We start from the raw sequence: 17083 nt of genomic DNA on the forward strand, positions 1-17083 counted from the left end.
ATGCCAAGACAGGAGTGGGGGCCTTACAGGTGGAGGCCACTGACATTTTTCCCTCTTCATCTTTTCTCACTGTTTTTGGCTACGATCAGTGTCACTACTGGTAGAGTGAGGCAATACCTGGACCCTACAGATGTTGCACAGGTAGTCCAGCTCCTCCAGGATGGCATATTAATACATGCCAATGGCCACTGTTAAGAATTTCTCTGACCAAATAACCAGAAAACAGACTTCATGAAGGTGGCCAACGTCTTCTACAGGGCCCTGTAGCCAAGGTGGAGCCCAGTTGGAATTCCTTTAATGTTTTTGAGCAGTATTTACCTGCCATGATGGCCCTGTTATCTTTTTCATTTTGTCGGCCTTTGTGTGTATTTATGTCATCACAGAAAAATGCCATCCTGCAGGAGACACCTACTGTAGTGGTAACTCCCACAAAAAGGGCTTTGCATACTGAGGTTGTATAATGTATAATCATTTTCATACATGCTGTATGGCCAAGAACATTTTTAGACATTACCCAACAGAGCTGAATGTGACAACATAAATCTTCCACTCAATGCACAGTCTTTACCCTGCACTGTCTCAACCCTGACAGCCACCCAGGGCTAGGTCTGTGATTACATCAGCTCTGTCAGTCTGTGGGCAGATTTTGTCAACAAAGTTCCACAAAAACTACAAAATCTAGTTCTAAAACTTTACAGGTATGTAGTTTTAATCTAAACGAAGGCCTATGTTTTAAGATAGGGGGAAACCTAATGGGGCTGCAGATATTGTGATCTCAAAAAGCAATGCCACAAATAGTTTTTGTCTAACAAATCAAGTGACGCAAGATTCATACGTTCAAACTCAACACACTCTCACAGCAACTTGTCACATTAATGTGTCTAATATTTTTCTCTTTTGTACTTCGTCTTACTATAATTTGTAACTTTTTTTGTTTGGTTTAGGTTTAAATAAAAACTCTCACGACATTGAACCTTTGCCTGAGATTTCATTGTCTAATTTAGATGGCGAGTGAGCGAGTGATCAGACTCGCTTGCTTCTGGAAAAATGATATGTAACCACTGTAACCTGGTGTCACTATAGTGATGAGATTGAATTGAAAATGTCATCATTACTAACACTCTCTCCTTTTTTTAAAGCTGAGTATAAAGCATGAACTCCAGCAACTTTCTGCTTATCCAGATAAGTTTGTGTAACATTTGTCCTTTTGACATGAATGCATTGTGACTGCAGCCAAATCTGCCTGTGAAACAGTTGGTCTTTCTTTACGCAATGTGCTTTAGTCTTCTTTGTCCTGAACCATATAATTATGTTTTTTTTGTTGTTGTTTTTTTCCCTACATTTGTGTTGTGAGAGACTTTTAAATTACCCAAGCACTCTAAAAATAGCTCAGACTAGACGCACCCCTGTTTCTTTTTATCAGTTAGTGCAAGAGCACGTTCAACATTCATTCAAAAGTTCTCTCACAGTTGTAAATTTTGCAAAGGAAATGCTTCATATGCTTGTAGGTGTAGTGAAATAAGGTTATATTTGATATTTTTTGTTTTATATATTAAAAATATGTTGGTCTTACAAGATTTACCACTGAAATGGTAAATCTGAGCTCGTAGCACAAACACATACCAAAGGCAACTCTCCAGTCTCTCCTACTTTTGTATTGCCCTCATGTGTGTCTGATTACCTTGATGATGTCAGTTTTTGGAGAAGTACTTTCATGCTTATTCTTATCTACTTTGTCCACAAGACTCCCTTGTTCATGTAAACAAGCTGCTGAGACTCTGGATGCTTGCAGAGGTAGGAATGTAAATATAAATCTAAGGCAGAAATGAGCGAACAAATATCATTTTCACATAACACTGAGACATTTTATTGGTGATCATATTCCATCCCTTTTCCAGAGTGAAATGAAGAGTGTTTTCTGACCTATAACAAAAGCAGTACAATAAATAAAACCAAAACTAGAGAACATCAAAAGGCTGCATCCTCAGCATTCACAGATAAAAGATATTATAATAGTAGTCCAACATACAGATACGTATATAGTTGTTAACAATAAATAATCATACTAAATAAATTACATTCTAATAAATTCTGGACAGTGTTTTTACACAGCATCTATTGAAGCCATCTATTCACTCGTCTCTCGGGTGGTCAGAGCCAAGTTCTTTGAACTGTTTAGCACTGCTGTGGAAAGACAAAAATGCAAGGTCAAAAAATACATAAATTAATGTTTTAGTAGAAATCTATGCAATAGTCTCATTTTGAAACTTACATACAATCCTTTTTTAGCTATGTAAAGCAAACCTCTACAATTCTGATATTGCACTTTGTGGTGTTTTTGCTATGACTGAGTAATATAACGGTGCAGATATGTTTTATTTTTTGTAGATTTTTATGTCATTTGGGGTTTTAAAGACAAATAAAGAGTAATAAAAAAAAAATTTAACCGCAAATAAACAGGGTTAAATAATCTGGACAGATTACTGTCCCTTTTAATTACTTTCCCTCATTCTAGTCACTCATTTTTGTCATCATTCATTCATGCTTCATTGTGGCAGTGTAACAGAAATCCCATATTTCAGCAATTCCTAAATTGCCACAATAAAAAGCTTATGAAGAGAATACGGCATGTCCACACTGTGTATATCTTGAAACTAAAGTGTTTTGTTTCCAAACATGTAAAGTCATCATGCATGTTTGCATGTGCTGCTCAGTAAGATTTAATGAGTAATTATCTCTTTATAGGTCATCACGTGCAAAGTCAGTATGTCAATACTCTTATTGTTCAGGACACAAAGATGAATGTGTACAAATGAACGTGTGGTTTCTCTTTACGCTGCTATTCACTTCATTGATGGAACAAGTGGAGACACCCCTCACTAATCCCGACTAATGCCTCTAGTAGGGATCTCTCTTGATCTGCATGATGCATGTATTCAACAACAACAACAGTCGTACGTGCGCTCCTGTCATTCAGTGAGCCCACTCCTTCCTGTTTGGCTTAGACTCATGTGATCAGTGGCTAGACACACTCCTCTAAGGAGTTAAGCAAGACCATAGGTGAAAAATACATCACGAAACCATACAGCGCCAGAAATACGAGAAGATTATATCAATGTTGCTGCACTGATGGCATTACTGCAACAGCACTGACACATTATCCAGCTTGGTAAAGGTCGTAGTTGTCATTTTCATGGTATGTATTGTTTTATATCTTTATTCTTATTTTTTATGGGTTATTCGAGGTCAGGGTTGGGTGACTCAAAACACTCATGTAAGGTGATGACTAAACGATATGTTTACAAACTCCGTCTGAAATAAAACGTTTCCATGATCTTGCTGGTCTGAACACAGTGCAGTACTTGGAAGTAGCACTGCTTTTTCTGATAATTTGATGCTTTATATTGTGCAATAAACACTGAGTTGTATAAAAAATAAGTACAGTGAGTACGTGTTGGTTTGCACATAAGGAGGTCAAAACCTCAGGAGCACCTACCTCATTGTAACTTAACGCCCTCAAACGACAACGTCACCAGGGTGTTTCTGAAGCTTCTCCTGCTCTGACACGGTTCCGAGGTAGGAAGCCAGGAAGTTTTTATGTGACCTGTAACTACACAAGACATTAACATTAGTATCAAAAGCCCAAACAGCTCAGATAAGTAAAAGAATCAGCTATTTTGAAAACCAGGACTGCAGTGCCAGCTACATGGTAATGGTCTGATAGAGATAAATACATTTTATGGTGACATTTTCACTGTCATTTCTATTGGCTGTGCACATAAAAAGCATATGACTATTTAAGTTTCAGACTCACAGAAATAAGTCCTACTTTCTCTCGTTTTCTCCAACTGAGTAGTTATAACTAACCGTGGCTGTAAAGCTTTAATTGCATGTCTGCTTGTTTTATTTGCACCATCATGGACTATTGACTCTGTCCACAATTCAAATAATACCTTTGATTTCATTACATATTGATAAGAAACTGTGATTATGTAATAAATTGCTTGTCATAGGAATTCAAGATTCAAAAAAAGTACGAGTAATACAAAAGACCTTACAGCCTTTCTGATAAAACAACAGTGAGCTGACACCGTTGATGGTGCTGTAGGAACAGGAATGACCATTAGAGCTGTAGAAGTCATTTGAGTTGATCTTGGCAAAGTGGTGAGCAATAACTCTAAAGTCTGGGTGTGTTCGGGTGTGTTAATGTACTTTTTGATGTGTCAGTGTGGTCATATGCCAGGAAGTGTTTCTGGCCTGGATCTCGGAAGCGTAACCTTTGTTCTGTTGGGATTCATGGGGTGTGGATGGTTTATTGGATAATATTCTCTACAATACTTTAAATGTAAAAAAGAAGAAAATTACTTTTTCACAAAATCACCACAATCAGGCTTTGTCTTAATGTTGTTCCAGCTTTGGTGAAGCTGGTCGCACTGATAGCAGGTATATTGGGGTCTGATAGTGATGAGTTTGTGGGGACATTACATTTTGTTTTTTCTGCACCTCATTCTCCTCAGTTAACAATGGCGGGTTTATTGCTGTAAAAAAAATCCCACTATGAGGATTTTTTTTCAAGTTGTAAAGTTGTATTTTGACTGCTTTTACAACTGGGAACAAAAGAAAGATTTAAGTTTACTATTAAGAGTTCATCAGTGAATTGAAGATGGGTTACTCATACTAATACAATAAAATACTCGGTTAACCCAGACCTATCTATATCTAGGAAAAGACAAAAGTTAAATGAGGGCTAAATTTTAAATTTTGGCATCATTAATTAAGGCCAAATTAGAGGCTTTTCTTTTCTTTTAAAATGTTGTTATATATAACAACTGGCATATTCTGATATATGTATTATGTTACCACTAATTTTTTCATGTTTGGAATTTTATCCATTTACTTTAAAATCCTTCAGCCAGAAACGAATGCTTTGGTTGCTACAGCCTTACCACCAAATAGTGTGTCTTGTTGTGTTTCTTTTTGTGTGTTTGGCTGTGTGACAGTTTCAAACTCACTGAGCACAGGTCATAAGCAGTATGGCGGTACAACTGATGACTGAAAGAACCACGGCGATGACCACTAAGACCGTCTGCACCAGCTCAGCATTGTTGGTCTCGGTGGGCTCATTTTTCACTGTCCCCAGAGTCTGGATCCCACAGCGCTCTCCATCATAACCCTTCATACATCTGCAGAAAAAAGAGTTAAGAAATCAGTGTGATGACTCAATGAATAGGCTTTATATCAGATATTGATGAGTGTTTGAATGATTTTTTCAAGTTGTTCCAATAACTTGAATCTGTCTGAACCTGCCTATTAGTCACATTCAGGTGAGGCAGTGGTTTTAACAGTATAATTGTTTTGGGGGTTTTGTGTCTACATCATTCATTTTGATGATTGCAAATGATCCCAAACATGATTTAGTTCTGATTCAGTGAAGGCCACATGCTTGTACCAACCATAGAGCTCATATTTTCTCATGCAAAAATACAATGGGGCCAGGACTGTACTTACATACAAACTGGTTCATGCAGGCCGTCTATGTGCTTGCAGTATCCATGAATGCAGTAGCCCAGGTGGGAGGTGTTGCAGGGATCCTCATTGGTCCTGAGAGTGGATGTGTGTCCACTAGTGAAGACCATGTGCTCGGGGTTGAAAGGAGTTGTGCTTTTGCCCTTGTGTTTGTTCCTCCTCTTGCCTTTGACCTTCCTTTTCTTCTTCTCATCTCTGTTGGGATGCAAGTCTGTAGGAGGAAAGGAAGCATCCGCAGTTGTTTAGGGTGCCATTTTAACTCCCTAGACTTAAAGGCTGAAAACATTTTTTTTTAATCAATTGAAGCTGTTAAAGTCAAGAGAAGTTCACTTTCATACAATTTTATATACTCATCTTTCTTAAAAGAAACATATACAAATCACACAGTTATATACTCAGATAAAAGATTCCCTTGTACCATGGAAGCTGACATTTTCATCATCTCCTCCTGAAATCCCGTCCTCTTCCAACTCATCATCATCGCTGTGCAAATTCTGGAGGCCTTCCCCTGAGGCCAGGTCGACAGTCACTCCAACTTGGTCACCTGACTGTGTGGTTGTAGATCCCTGAGCACTTAGAGCACTGCAGACTACAAAAAAAAAGCCAACAGAAATGAATAAGACATTAAATCTACATAGAAATACACAATTAAATCAAAGTTTACTTCTTTTGATCCAGATCAACATCTTGGATTGTGAAAAACACTATTTCAGAGCTATAAATAGAAAAAGACGTGAATAGTTGCCGATCTGCTGATGAACTATTTTAGACATCAGTCTTGGCAGTCATTTTTTTTCTTACCATGAACTTTGTGTGAGTTACTTTCTTTAGAAATTGTGCTCATATAGCTTTACCTCTGACTCATTATTTCACCTTCCTCTGCTGGGAACAATCTTAAACCAGTACAACCAGTCCACATTGAGGACTGTATTGCACCAGTGATGAATAGGATTCAGTGAAAGGATAATGAAGTATTCGAAATATGATGACCTTTCTGTATGTCTGGTGTGTCTCCTGCACAATGTCTGGTAATAGTTTGGTCTCTAGAAGCGTCTCTGACAAAAAAAAAAAAAAAAAATCTCAAATACCTCTCTCCTCTCTGACAAGTCCTCGCCTGTGGATACAAGTTTTCTCCCCTGACCCATGCCTTACTGTCATGCCATTTGCATTTCTCTTTTCATTTCAGTCATTTAAACTATCTGCGCACACACAAACACACAGACACTTTTAAGTACAAGTTCAGACTTACCGAAGCACAGGAAACAGGTGAGGATGAGAGGGTTCATATCCCAGGAAGCAAGTGTTTTGTGTATGATAGTCCTGCACTAACGTGTGTGTAAGTAGGTGTCGAAGTGTGTCTTTGTCCCCTGCTGATCCAGAGTGTGCTTTGCTCTCTTCACCTCCACTGGGTGCAGCTTTTATAGACCAACGCCTGCTTCTCAACTTGAAGGAAACAGATGGGTGTGTGTGTGCACTTGTGAGTGTGTGTGCATGAGGCAAAGAGAGAGCAAAGAGAGAGCACAGGAGAGAGAGTAAAAAACGCATTGTGCTTGTGTGTGTGTGGCTTATTCGTGTGTGTCTACTAATTCATCTGCCCCAGGCAATACATTTTGCACCTCACGTTCTGGTGGGAATAATAATTGTGGGTGACACTGGGTCACCAAGCTCTTGACTTTTTATCACCTGTTTGGTAACTTTTATTACTTCCGCAGGGCTGCCTTTATATGGCCTTAGTTATACCTTCTGTAGTGATAGAGACACATACCAGGATATTATAAAGCTTTTCAACATTAACTTGAAAACAACTTTCTAGGCCATCATGTGTCATTTATTGAATGGCCAAAGTGTTGACTAATCTTAGATAGACAAAATCATAAGCAAACCACAAAAGTAAAGTTACTGGGTTCTTAATTGACAGCAACTATACACACCTTTTTCTGTAATCAAGTCATAGCTACACTTTAGTCAAGGTACAAAGATAAAAAATAAAATAAAAAAAAATGCTACATTACAGTGAGAGCAGTAAGGGGTCATAAAAAGAGTATCTATGAGTGTTTGTTTCGGTAAGTGGTTTCATAAACATATATGGGCAAATAGGTCATGAAATGGGAATTGTGGCTGGCTTCTAGAAAATACACCTCTGAATGTGTCTTATTTTCTGAGATATAAGATACTTTTTTAATATAATCTTTTTAAGTGTGTATTATTTGTTACCTGTTTTTATTTATTTGCCTATAACAATGAGCGCTCTCTGTTTTATTGTTGTTTCGTTTTGTTCGGTGGGTTGTGGTTCTGTCTGAATTATTATGTGTGTGTTTTATCAAATTATACTCAGTGTTACTATTTCTGTACACTGTAACTAAGAGGAGACCTTAAGGCTTGGGTGGGGAAGCTGCACACAAGGGTGTGTTGTTTATGTTGTTGTGTCTGCAGATACAGGTTGTCCCATCGGTCATACACTAGTGGAATCAAACACAAACCTGCTAGGAATGCAGGGAACTACTCCATCTCATTCTGTAACAATGACTTGGAGCTCCTGGCACGTTTTGTTGAGGATAAACATGCAATGGAATTGTTTGGATATGTGTAATGACATTGAGGATATGAGATATGGATGTGTGGAAAGTCTGACACAAGCCAGGAGAAAAGCACCTCATAACAGCCACCCACAGTAAACACACTGCTGTCAAGCTAAAGGCACGCAGGATGAAAACTTGAACACAAAAATACAATTAGATGTCTTTGTGCATCTTCACAACACTGTTACAATGTTACTAGCTGCCGATATTGAATCTCTACTTTTCCGTTAAAAGCATAATTTCCCATGTGAAGTATTAGCTTAAAGTTTTTTAAGGTATATGTACACTGTTGTCTACATGGTGCCTTTTGTAGCTGATTCAGTTCTCAGTTTATTTAGATCTGCTTCTTAAATTTATTGCCTTGAAGATGAATTCTTGCAACTTTACCAACTAGTATTAATGGCAGAAAAGCAACTCCAGCATCTTCCTGAAAACTATCAATTTCACCTTAATTATGTCTCTCCGCTGAGTGCCCTTAAATGATGTATGTGGACTTTCAATCTGGAGCCTTAATAGTCTGTATTTCCATCTAGAAAGCGACTCTTTGAGAATAAATGACAGCGAATAATACAAATATAACAGAAACTAAAACACAAACCTGACTTGAGAAGCAAAACAAACGCATACGTGATAGACATGAGACTTGTTTGTTAAAGAACACACGAAGATGCAGCTTAGTGGGGCTTCCCCCACTGTATTACTCACTGCATGAGTAGCCTACTATTACTTATGCAATAATAAGTAATAACACAGTGCAGGGATTAGAGCAGCAGTTCCTGAATTTCAAATATCTTTATCCACGGGTTTTATGTTTAGAACAAAATGGCCACCACAGAGTGGGTGTGTTTGTGGGTCATCGCGTGTGTAAGCGCATGCTAATGTGTTTTTAAGTATGTCTTAACAGAGCAGCAGCTGCAGGTGAGTTAATGTTTACGTGTCATCGTCGCTGTTCATTGGTATACAGAACATGTAAAACGGATCCAGGCGAGGTGTTAAAATGGATCATTGGCTCTGGTTGAGTGTAAAATGAAGCTATTGATTAACTTGACATCTGACACTGCACTCGGTAGGTCAGATGATGACCACAGACATGCATATTTATTTGGGTTTAATAGGGATGGTTTGGATGCACACAGTACACGTAACTTGTAGTCATTTGTCAGTCTTTTATTAGACTCAAATGAAGAACAACTCAAAGGAAAGCTTTTTGGAGATGGCGTTCTCAGAGTTTTATCAGAAGAACCAAGGCTCTTACCACCTGGTTTCCATTTGCAAAGCATTTCTGTGGCAAACCCGCAGAAAGAAGCAGCAGTGCAAAAGCCAGCATCACCATCAGCACAGCAATGTTTCCCCTGGTACAAGTCCAGATAACACTGCCCAAGAAAGATTATTTTGCAAACTGTACAGCAAGAAGTATTCTTACATGTGTATAAAATGTAAAGGACAAAAAAAATTGGAAAAAAAAAAAGTTAAATAAATTTAAAAAAAAAAAACAATACATATCAATATATATATATTAAAGAGAGATATTGATGACATGTAAGAAAAATGTGAAGACTGCAGGAAGGCTTGAGAAGAATTTGAAGCCTCACCGCTGCAGCCTTATCACCTGAAGAATGAGTGAAAACATTGAAAGATACAAGAATAAAAAAAAAAAAAACAAGTAAAAGTAAAAAAAATAAATACTTTGTAGCTTCAAACACAGACAGAGATTGTAGAGTATATAAACATTGCCAACTGAACTTATAAGAATGAGGAAACCTTCACACTACACAAAGTTTCAAGCGTTAAAGCTCAAAACTTTACACTCATTGGCCAATTTAAAGTAACATCATCATAATAGTAATAGTGGCCATTTTGATTTTGTGCAAGACAAAAAAATGATAACTAATAAAAGCTAAAAGCTAGGCACAAGCATAAATTAAAGGCAAAGTTCAAACCACAGTGTAAACAGCCCTAATCTGTTTTTTAGGATGTTAAGTCAGAGTAGACAGGACTGGAAGACAAACAAAACATCTTTAACCAGTTCTATTTTAGGATCTGAGAGTGGGTTGATTCAAAAGATAACGCAGCCTCACTGAACCACAGAAAAGCCTTTCATATTCTAAAATTAGACTTGCATTCTAGCAAAAAACAGAAATTCCAAAGTGAGGAAACTACATTATTATATTGATTATGATCAATTCTGCTAGTTATCAGCAAATTCGGAGCAACATTTTTTTTTTTGTTGCGTTACAAGTTACTATAGTTACCGCTTCACAATTGTTTATTTTCCATTAATTTTTCAGTATCGTGTGGGCGGAGTCACCCACAGAAACTGTTTTTGTGTGCCTAACTATTCATCTTTTCAAACGGAGTGTAACAGGTGCCACAACTTTAGAACCAGTGCAGCTGGAAAACAATCCCACCGCACACAAAGCTGACCATTATAACCTCTTTGTGGTGATCTGCCTGCTTGATAAAGCCACGTGACGTACAGTGTAAAGGAGGCGGGAACAATTTACTAAGCTAGCCACTGAACTGCCAGGATGTTCTTGATATGTTGAAATTTTCATTTAGAAAACTGGGAGAAATCTTGATTTGTCTTTTCCAGCAGTGGATGCTGCAAGAGAGCGTGAAATGCTCTAAGCCATCTCGACTCCTTTGTAACCCTGCCGCTTCAGCTGACGTCGAAAACTATTCTTCTCATACCTACAAAAATAACACATATTGATTTTATTTCAAAATACACAAATCCTGTCTCAGTGATGTAGCATTTCACCATTTCATGCTTTAATATAACCAACAATGAAGGTTGAGGAACTTGAAATGGGATTTCGGTCATAGCCGTTCTTTGTGGTTTGGTGCGTGTGCATGTGCATGGAGCAGGATGCTGAGGGCAAGATTTTATTTCATGAACTTCAATATTTAAAGTAAAATGTAGATCTGTAGGTTTAGCTGTAGTGTCACGAATACCCTCAGAGTTTTAGTGGTAGACTTTTAGCAGCTTAATGTGCAGCCTACTTTTGACATATTCCATGGAGACAAAATGTTATTATTTTCTTTTCCATATGTACTGCTGCAACAGTCAAAGCTCATATTCAACATGGCTTCAAATGAGGTCAGCTTATGTTAAAATAATCCACATGAGCCAAAAGTCTGTTTCTTTTCTGCTCTGGGCTCCTCTTTGTTCTCAGCGTTCAGTTTTTGTAAGAAATCTCATTGCTTTAGTTTGAGGCCTACTAAGTAACCACATGTATATTCACATACATTCACATACCAAAGCCTTACCATCTGCAGAAAAGGTACAGAGCTCCAGCCAATCCAATAATCAGCAGAATCATGAAGAAAATGATGATAATTATTTGCTTTTCATCTTCTGGCCCCAAAACAAGTTCCAGTTTCTCACACCTGGAACCAATGAAGCCTGTCTCACACCTGCAACACAAACAGACGAGTCATGCATAACTACTCATGATGACAAAGTAGCACAGATTCACTTACCCACCCACATAGCCACATGTGACAGCCCTCTGTCATGGCCTGCTGCTTTTTCTGTTTGTCCCTGTGTGTGTGCAGGTTCCTGGTAGGTGGGGTTAATCCGTGTAACTGAGAGCACCTGGTCAGTCTCCCTGGAGCATTTAAGAACTGGCTGTCTCAGCGCTTGGGCTCTCTTTCTTATCGCTCCATTTATCCAGCACTATGTTATTTGTTTGTTTGGCTTTGGCCTGGTTCTTTTAGGTTTTACACCACATGACAGTATGCATCCTGAACATTCAATCACCCATCCAACTACTGATATGCTGACTGATAGCAATGATTGACACATCTCATGGAGTACTATCTTTTTTTAGTGTGTAAATTTTGGTTTGAGTGGTATTCCTCCCATTATTTGTCATGGCCCTTGCACATACATACACACACACACACGATCGTACTTGCAGTGGTGTTCATTGATGTCCACGAGCAGTATGCACTGGCCGTTGTTCAAACAGTAGTTGTCATATGCGCTTTCACAGTTCTGCATCGACCACTTAACCACATGCTGTTGCTTTTCTCCCTGGCCTGAAACAAACAACAAGCCGTTGGAAACTTTTCCTAAAAATAAGACCTGCATGAATCGGTGTACATAGACAGTACTGTGGATGTTACTTTTTACCTGAGCTGTGGCTTATTTGTTTACTAGATTTAAATATCCTCAATTTGTTTTATCTAAGTAATTCACTTCATTGTCTTATTTTTAATGTAAAGGGCTTCTGAAGGTTATTATATCTAACATTATATCCTTTCTATTAATAATTGTACATTAAATGAAATAAGTAGTATTTTGGGGCTGCATCTGTCAGTTAATATTGACAGTTAATGCCATTAATCAATCATTTTATCTATGAAGTGTAAAGAAAGTAACATTTATCTGTGTGGTTTTATTGTGCTACCAGTCAATGATGCAGATATATTCACCTTATTTTAACTTAAGGAAACATTTAAAAATAAAAAAAATAATAGCTGACTAATTGTATAACACCTCATCCTCATAGCCCCCACTTTGTTTCAACTCCAGGTGCTCAGTGTTTCATTTTAATTTTGAAATCTTCTGATTTACTATGCTATAAAAAGGCTGATAAAATGTCTTCACAGCAGCTGTAGAGCTGAATACCTGCAGGCAAAGAAGCACCATCTGCAGACGGCACTCTGGGTGATGCACTCTCGGTGAGTACATACGGCCAGATCATCATGACACCTGTCAGATAAAAACAAATCCTCGTTATTCACACTGGATATACGTCTGATATGAACAATGAGCTACGCAAGCCCTTTTTGTAAGAGTTTTTTCCTAAAGAATGCTGACCAATAGCATTTTCTAATTTCTAACAACCTTAAGAATAGCTGGTCAAAAACCTTTTGTGCACCTTTAAGGTGAACATGCCACCCCCTGTACAGGGTAACAACTTTCAGGTGTTTTTATTTAAGTGTTTGCGAAGCCTTGAGAAGGTAAAACAATCAAAAAAGTCATTTGAAAATGGACATTTTAAAAATGTGCTGCCCAGGTTCTTATATATTTAACCTAATCCAGTTTGTCAGGGAATGATATAGTTTTGCATGCAAACACAGACTTTCACAGCTGCAAATGTTATTTTTACTTGCAGAGAAGATATGTACAGTCAGTCAGCAATATGTTTTATGATTTTTTCTTTTTAAATTATATGTAGGAATGACTGTTCCTTTAATTACTCCACAACAACCCAAAATGATTCATGTTTTTGTTGGTTTTGCTTAGCATTCTCTGCAGGGTGTACCCAGCCTCTCACACAGTGAAAGCTGGCAAAGGCTCCAGCCCTGAAACCTGATTTAGGAAGACGGTTAAGAAAAGGGATGAATCAGTTTATTTACATAGCACCAGCATTAAAGAAAAAATTCAGAAACTGTAAATATGCAGGGGGATAAAAGAAACTGTGAGAATGCCTGTCAGTTTTAGGTGATAACAAGAAGGTATAGCTTGTGTTACCTGGATCAAATACCTGTACTAGCCTGCACAACTTTATAATGGACAGCACTAGCAGCCGCCCACATTCCAGCAGACAGGATGCAAAAACACATCAAACAGAATGCAAGATGTGTCTAGTTAGGACTGGTTATGAATCTGGTAATACTCGCCATAAAATCGCTCCCTTTTTGGGTTTCTGTTCCTGTCTGTTGTTATGGCTGCAGAGGTATTTTTCTCTGTTTTCAGTTAGAGAGCTCAGGGTGGTTGTTGGGTGTTTCTGACATGGTTGACTGGTGTAAAGTACAGTGGAAGTGATGAAGTAGCTTTCCCGTATTACTAATTAATCACTATTAATCAGATCATTTATATCATTAGCCAATGACTCACTCTAATTGCACATTCCTAGCATCCAGCCTACCTCAAGACATTAATTGAGGTGAAAATAATTGTATTTTTCCAAAAATGTGACTCTTTCTTAGCTGGTGTTTAGTTTTAAATTATTATTGAAATTTTAAAGATTTAAGACCACAATATAAAATATTTAACTTTAGTCACAGACAACTACACCTTGACTTGTTTTATTATTAAAAATATACTCTTTATATCTCAGTATCAGTAAAATAAGTGAAGGATCGGACAAAGGAGTATAATTGGAATTTGCTACATTGTTTCCTTCCTAAGTTTGTAATACTTTGTTGTACAAAGAGTGAATGTGAAATGGAAAATGACATACTTTCAAATAATAAATCATTTGCCTGACCTAATAGCCAACACCCTTCAGCCTCCCTTAGGCTCTACAGATGCCACAGAGTATCATTTGTCTGAAAAACATTTGGATGGTTTCTGTAATTACTTTTAGTCCAGTGGTTTTTGAACTGTGGGCCCCACCAGTGGGACATAAAGCCACTGCATGTGTGGCATGCATAGCCATGCAGGAAAAAAAAAACTGAGGTAAATCAAATGAAATAAAAGAGTTTTGATCGTATTATTTAAGTTACCACGATTTCATATACACACTGGATCCCTTTATACTGATATTGATTGACCAAAATTGAGTGGAATGGAAATCACGTGAATTTTATTGAATTTTTAAACATTTTTGGCTGATTTGGGGCGTGCCAAAAAAGGGTTTTAGAGACACTATAATTGGAGTTAACTCAGCTTTTGACTCAAGTGCCAAATACCAGTTTAAAAGTCAGTTTGGTAAGAATGCCAAAATATTAGCAGCAAAGGAAATCTGAAGATCAACACTAAAACTATTTAAATGCTAGATTTTAATGTTATATTGCGGTGATTATGCTTTCAAGCTCTGAGTATGAATAAAGAAATCATTCATATTAGCTGCATCTTACACCAAGACATATCTAAGATGACATATATAAGATGCAGTAGAAATAGTATGTGGACTTTGTACTTAAAGTCTTAATAGTGAAAGTAATCATCAGTATGGAAAGTTATTTTATATAACTTAACATCGTATCACCTTATTATCTTTTAATAGACCTTACTCTGTTCAATTTTCAACTGCTATCTGCTATTAACATCTATAACACCATCAGAATCAGTCAAACCCAGGAAGATAGCAGCATATTGTACTGGTACATGGTACTTAACAGATGTATTAGAATGAATTTCAAAGTAAAAACAACAGAACTCCTGTTATGATTTGCACATAACAGGTGACCAGCTTACAAACTTGCATTTTTATTTAACTAAATTATCTACCCTCTATATCAAACTACATCAGCTAAAGTGTAAGTACTATACTTGTAGCCTACTACACATTAAAAATACATACAGATAAAGTCAGACTGCAAATGGGTACACGCCCACATCAGCCTTAATGAAATCTTGCAGTATGGATTCACTCACTGACGCTGTTAAACAGTGTTCCCGTGGCTACAACCATTAGTAACTGCATTTAGTTATTTTTTTAGTTCAACATTCCGTTCCAGTAGATGCTAAGTTTAACTTTGGAAGAGCTTTTCGTCTATTTAAAGGGGATCATCGCTCCGGGTTCCTTGAGATGACTTAAATTCAATCCATACCTGAACAGACCTGCCATTCACCGTCAACGCGTCAAACTCAAACAATAATAATAAAACAATAAAAATAATATTCAAGACGTCAACATTAAGAAAAGCACACACACTTTACCGATAATTGACAGGAGCACTGACAGTTTGCTGATCCCCATCTCAGTCGATAGTTCGCTGGTAGGACGAGCAGGACGAGTAATAACTGTCAGGTAAAGGTGAAGGTGACGTTTCTTTTGAAAATAGGAAACCAGTGGGCTTTTACTCCTGCGGTTTGGGTGTGGTGTCAGACTCATGTAATTTAGATAATTTCACCTCTCAGCGGTTTCAATGAAAGGACAGACCCGAGAATGTCTGTCCTCACCGGTTTCCATAAAACATGAGTTTTTATTGTTGATAATAAAAGGCGGATTGTAATAGAAATTTTCAGATAACTGACTAAAGCTAGTAACAGCACAATAAAAAAAAAGCCCCAATCAAAGTGACTTTTTATAGATACATCTAATTTTTTATGTAGATCGATAAATCGCAGCAGAAAAAAAACACACTTATAATATGTTGTACTTCTGCAGTCTGGCTCTTGCTGTGTTTGTAAGTATCATTATCGACAAAAGTGTGGACACAGTAAAATATAAACTAAACAAAAAGCTGTCAGCAAACCATTTAAATCCCATATCATTTGAAAAGTAGTAAGACACCCTATGAAACGTCCAAACTGATAAAAGCTTATTTGCGTGAGTGGAAAATTGTTCTGTAACATGACAGGGATAGGGCTATTATATAGCGTACATGGCATAGGTAACTGGATACATATGTGAAGGCTGCATTATAAATATATTGCAAATATATTATCTGGAGTAAAGGAGTTAGGTGGTACACTGATTTGGCAGAAGTCCAGGCCAGGTCGCCTGTTTGAGCATTTATTAGCTATGCAGTCCAAATATAGTTTTATTCTTCATTTTCTTTTTCCTGTTCTCGTATATTAATCTCAGCTTTAATCACTGCTAATTAAAATTACCGAACTTTTCTTATACCCTTTACTGTACTTTGGGCTTATTTACTCCGTTTAAGAATGGGACCAGTTTATCATCATATTTCATGGCTAAATATGCCGTTCAAGCATGTTTAGCCTTTCACAGCATCGTGTTACAAGTTAACCTGTTGTTTAATTAGACTTTGGGCAGCCTTTTTAGGCTTAATAAATGGCTCATTTACAGTTTGTCTGGGGATCAGTGAGCATTATCGTTTCAAAAGCTTAATAAGTGAAACTCAAACAGGCATTACGCAGTTTTAAAAATTCTTCTTTACCTTATCAAAATGGTAATGGAATATCTCCTGTCAAATATTTGGCACGCACAATTATCAAAGCAAAAATATATTTATTGTAAAAAGGCTGTAGCAAAAAGTGAGATTCAAATAACACAAATATCTTTTGTAATTAATTAAAAAATAAACTTTAAATACAAGAAAATAATAAT

The 17083-nt window shown here is 37.3% G+C and overlaps 2 protein-coding genes across 3 annotated transcripts; both read right to left on the minus strand.

Annotated features, from left to right (window-relative positions):
* Positions 1-1840: 1840 nt before the first annotated feature.
* Positions 1841-7411, minus strand: areg (amphiregulin). 2 transcript variants are annotated; one of them, XM_040050790.1, is made up of 6 exons: positions 6776-7411; positions 5945-6115; positions 5509-5737; positions 5013-5183; positions 3497-3610; positions 1841-2181 (listed from the first exon to the last, which is right to left on the minus strand). In XM_040050790.1, the coding sequence occupies exons 1-5, from the start codon at positions 6810-6812 to the stop codon at positions 3517-3519; spliced, it is 702 nt and encodes a 233-aa protein (XP_039906724.1). In that variant the 5' UTR covers positions 6813-7411; the 3' UTR covers positions 1841-2181; positions 3497-3516. The 2 variants fall into 2 exon arrangements, with proteins under 2 accessions (XP_039906724.1, XP_039906723.1); XM_040050789.1 differs by having other exon boundaries at positions 1841-2184; positions 6776-7391.
* A 1757-nt stretch (positions 7412-9168) lies between these two features.
* Positions 9169-15857, minus strand: LOC120745718 (proepiregulin-like). The gene is made up of 5 exons (XM_040050791.1): positions 15727-15857; positions 12742-12825; positions 12023-12149; positions 11376-11522; positions 9169-10796 (listed from the first exon to the last, which is right to left on the minus strand). Exons 1-5 carry the CDS (start codon positions 15764-15766, stop codon positions 10730-10732), a joined length of 465 nt encoding a protein of 154 aa, XP_039906725.1. The 5' UTR covers positions 15767-15857; the 3' UTR covers positions 9169-10729.
* Positions 15858-17083: the final 1226 nt, after the last annotated feature.

This window comes from Simochromis diagramma, unplaced genomic scaffold (genome assembly GCF_900408965.1).
Source record: "Simochromis diagramma unplaced genomic scaffold, fSimDia1.1 OVJJ01000131.1, whole genome shotgun sequence".
Taxonomy (NCBI): domain Eukaryota; kingdom Metazoa; phylum Chordata; class Actinopteri; order Cichliformes; family Cichlidae; genus Simochromis; species Simochromis diagramma.

Bases quoted from the DNA above. Each gene is read 5' to 3' on its own strand.
- areg (XM_040050790.1), bottom strand. From the start codon at position 6,812: ATGAACCCTCTCATCCTCACCTGTTTCCTGTGCTTCG. The intron at 6,116-6,775 runs GTAAGTCTGAAC...TTTTTTTTGTAG, and splicing joins CACCTGTTTCCTGTGCTTCG to TCTGCAGTGCTCTAAGTGCT. The intron at 3,611-5,012 runs GTGAGTTTGAAA...TGTCTTGTGTAG, and splicing joins CTGCTTATGACCTGTGCTCA to TTACAGGTCACATAAAAACT.
- LOC120745718 (XM_040050791.1), bottom strand. From the start codon at position 15,766: ATGGGGATCAGCAAACTGTCAGTGCTCCTGTCAATTATCG. The intron at 12,150-12,741 runs GTATTCAGCTCT...TGTTTGTTTCAG, and splicing joins TGGTGCTTCTTTGCCTGCAG to GCCAGGGAGAAAAGCAACAG. The intron at 10,797-11,375 runs GTAAGGCTTTGG...TTATTTTTGTAG, and splicing joins CTGTACCTTTTCTGCAGATG to GTATGAGAAGAATAGTTTTC.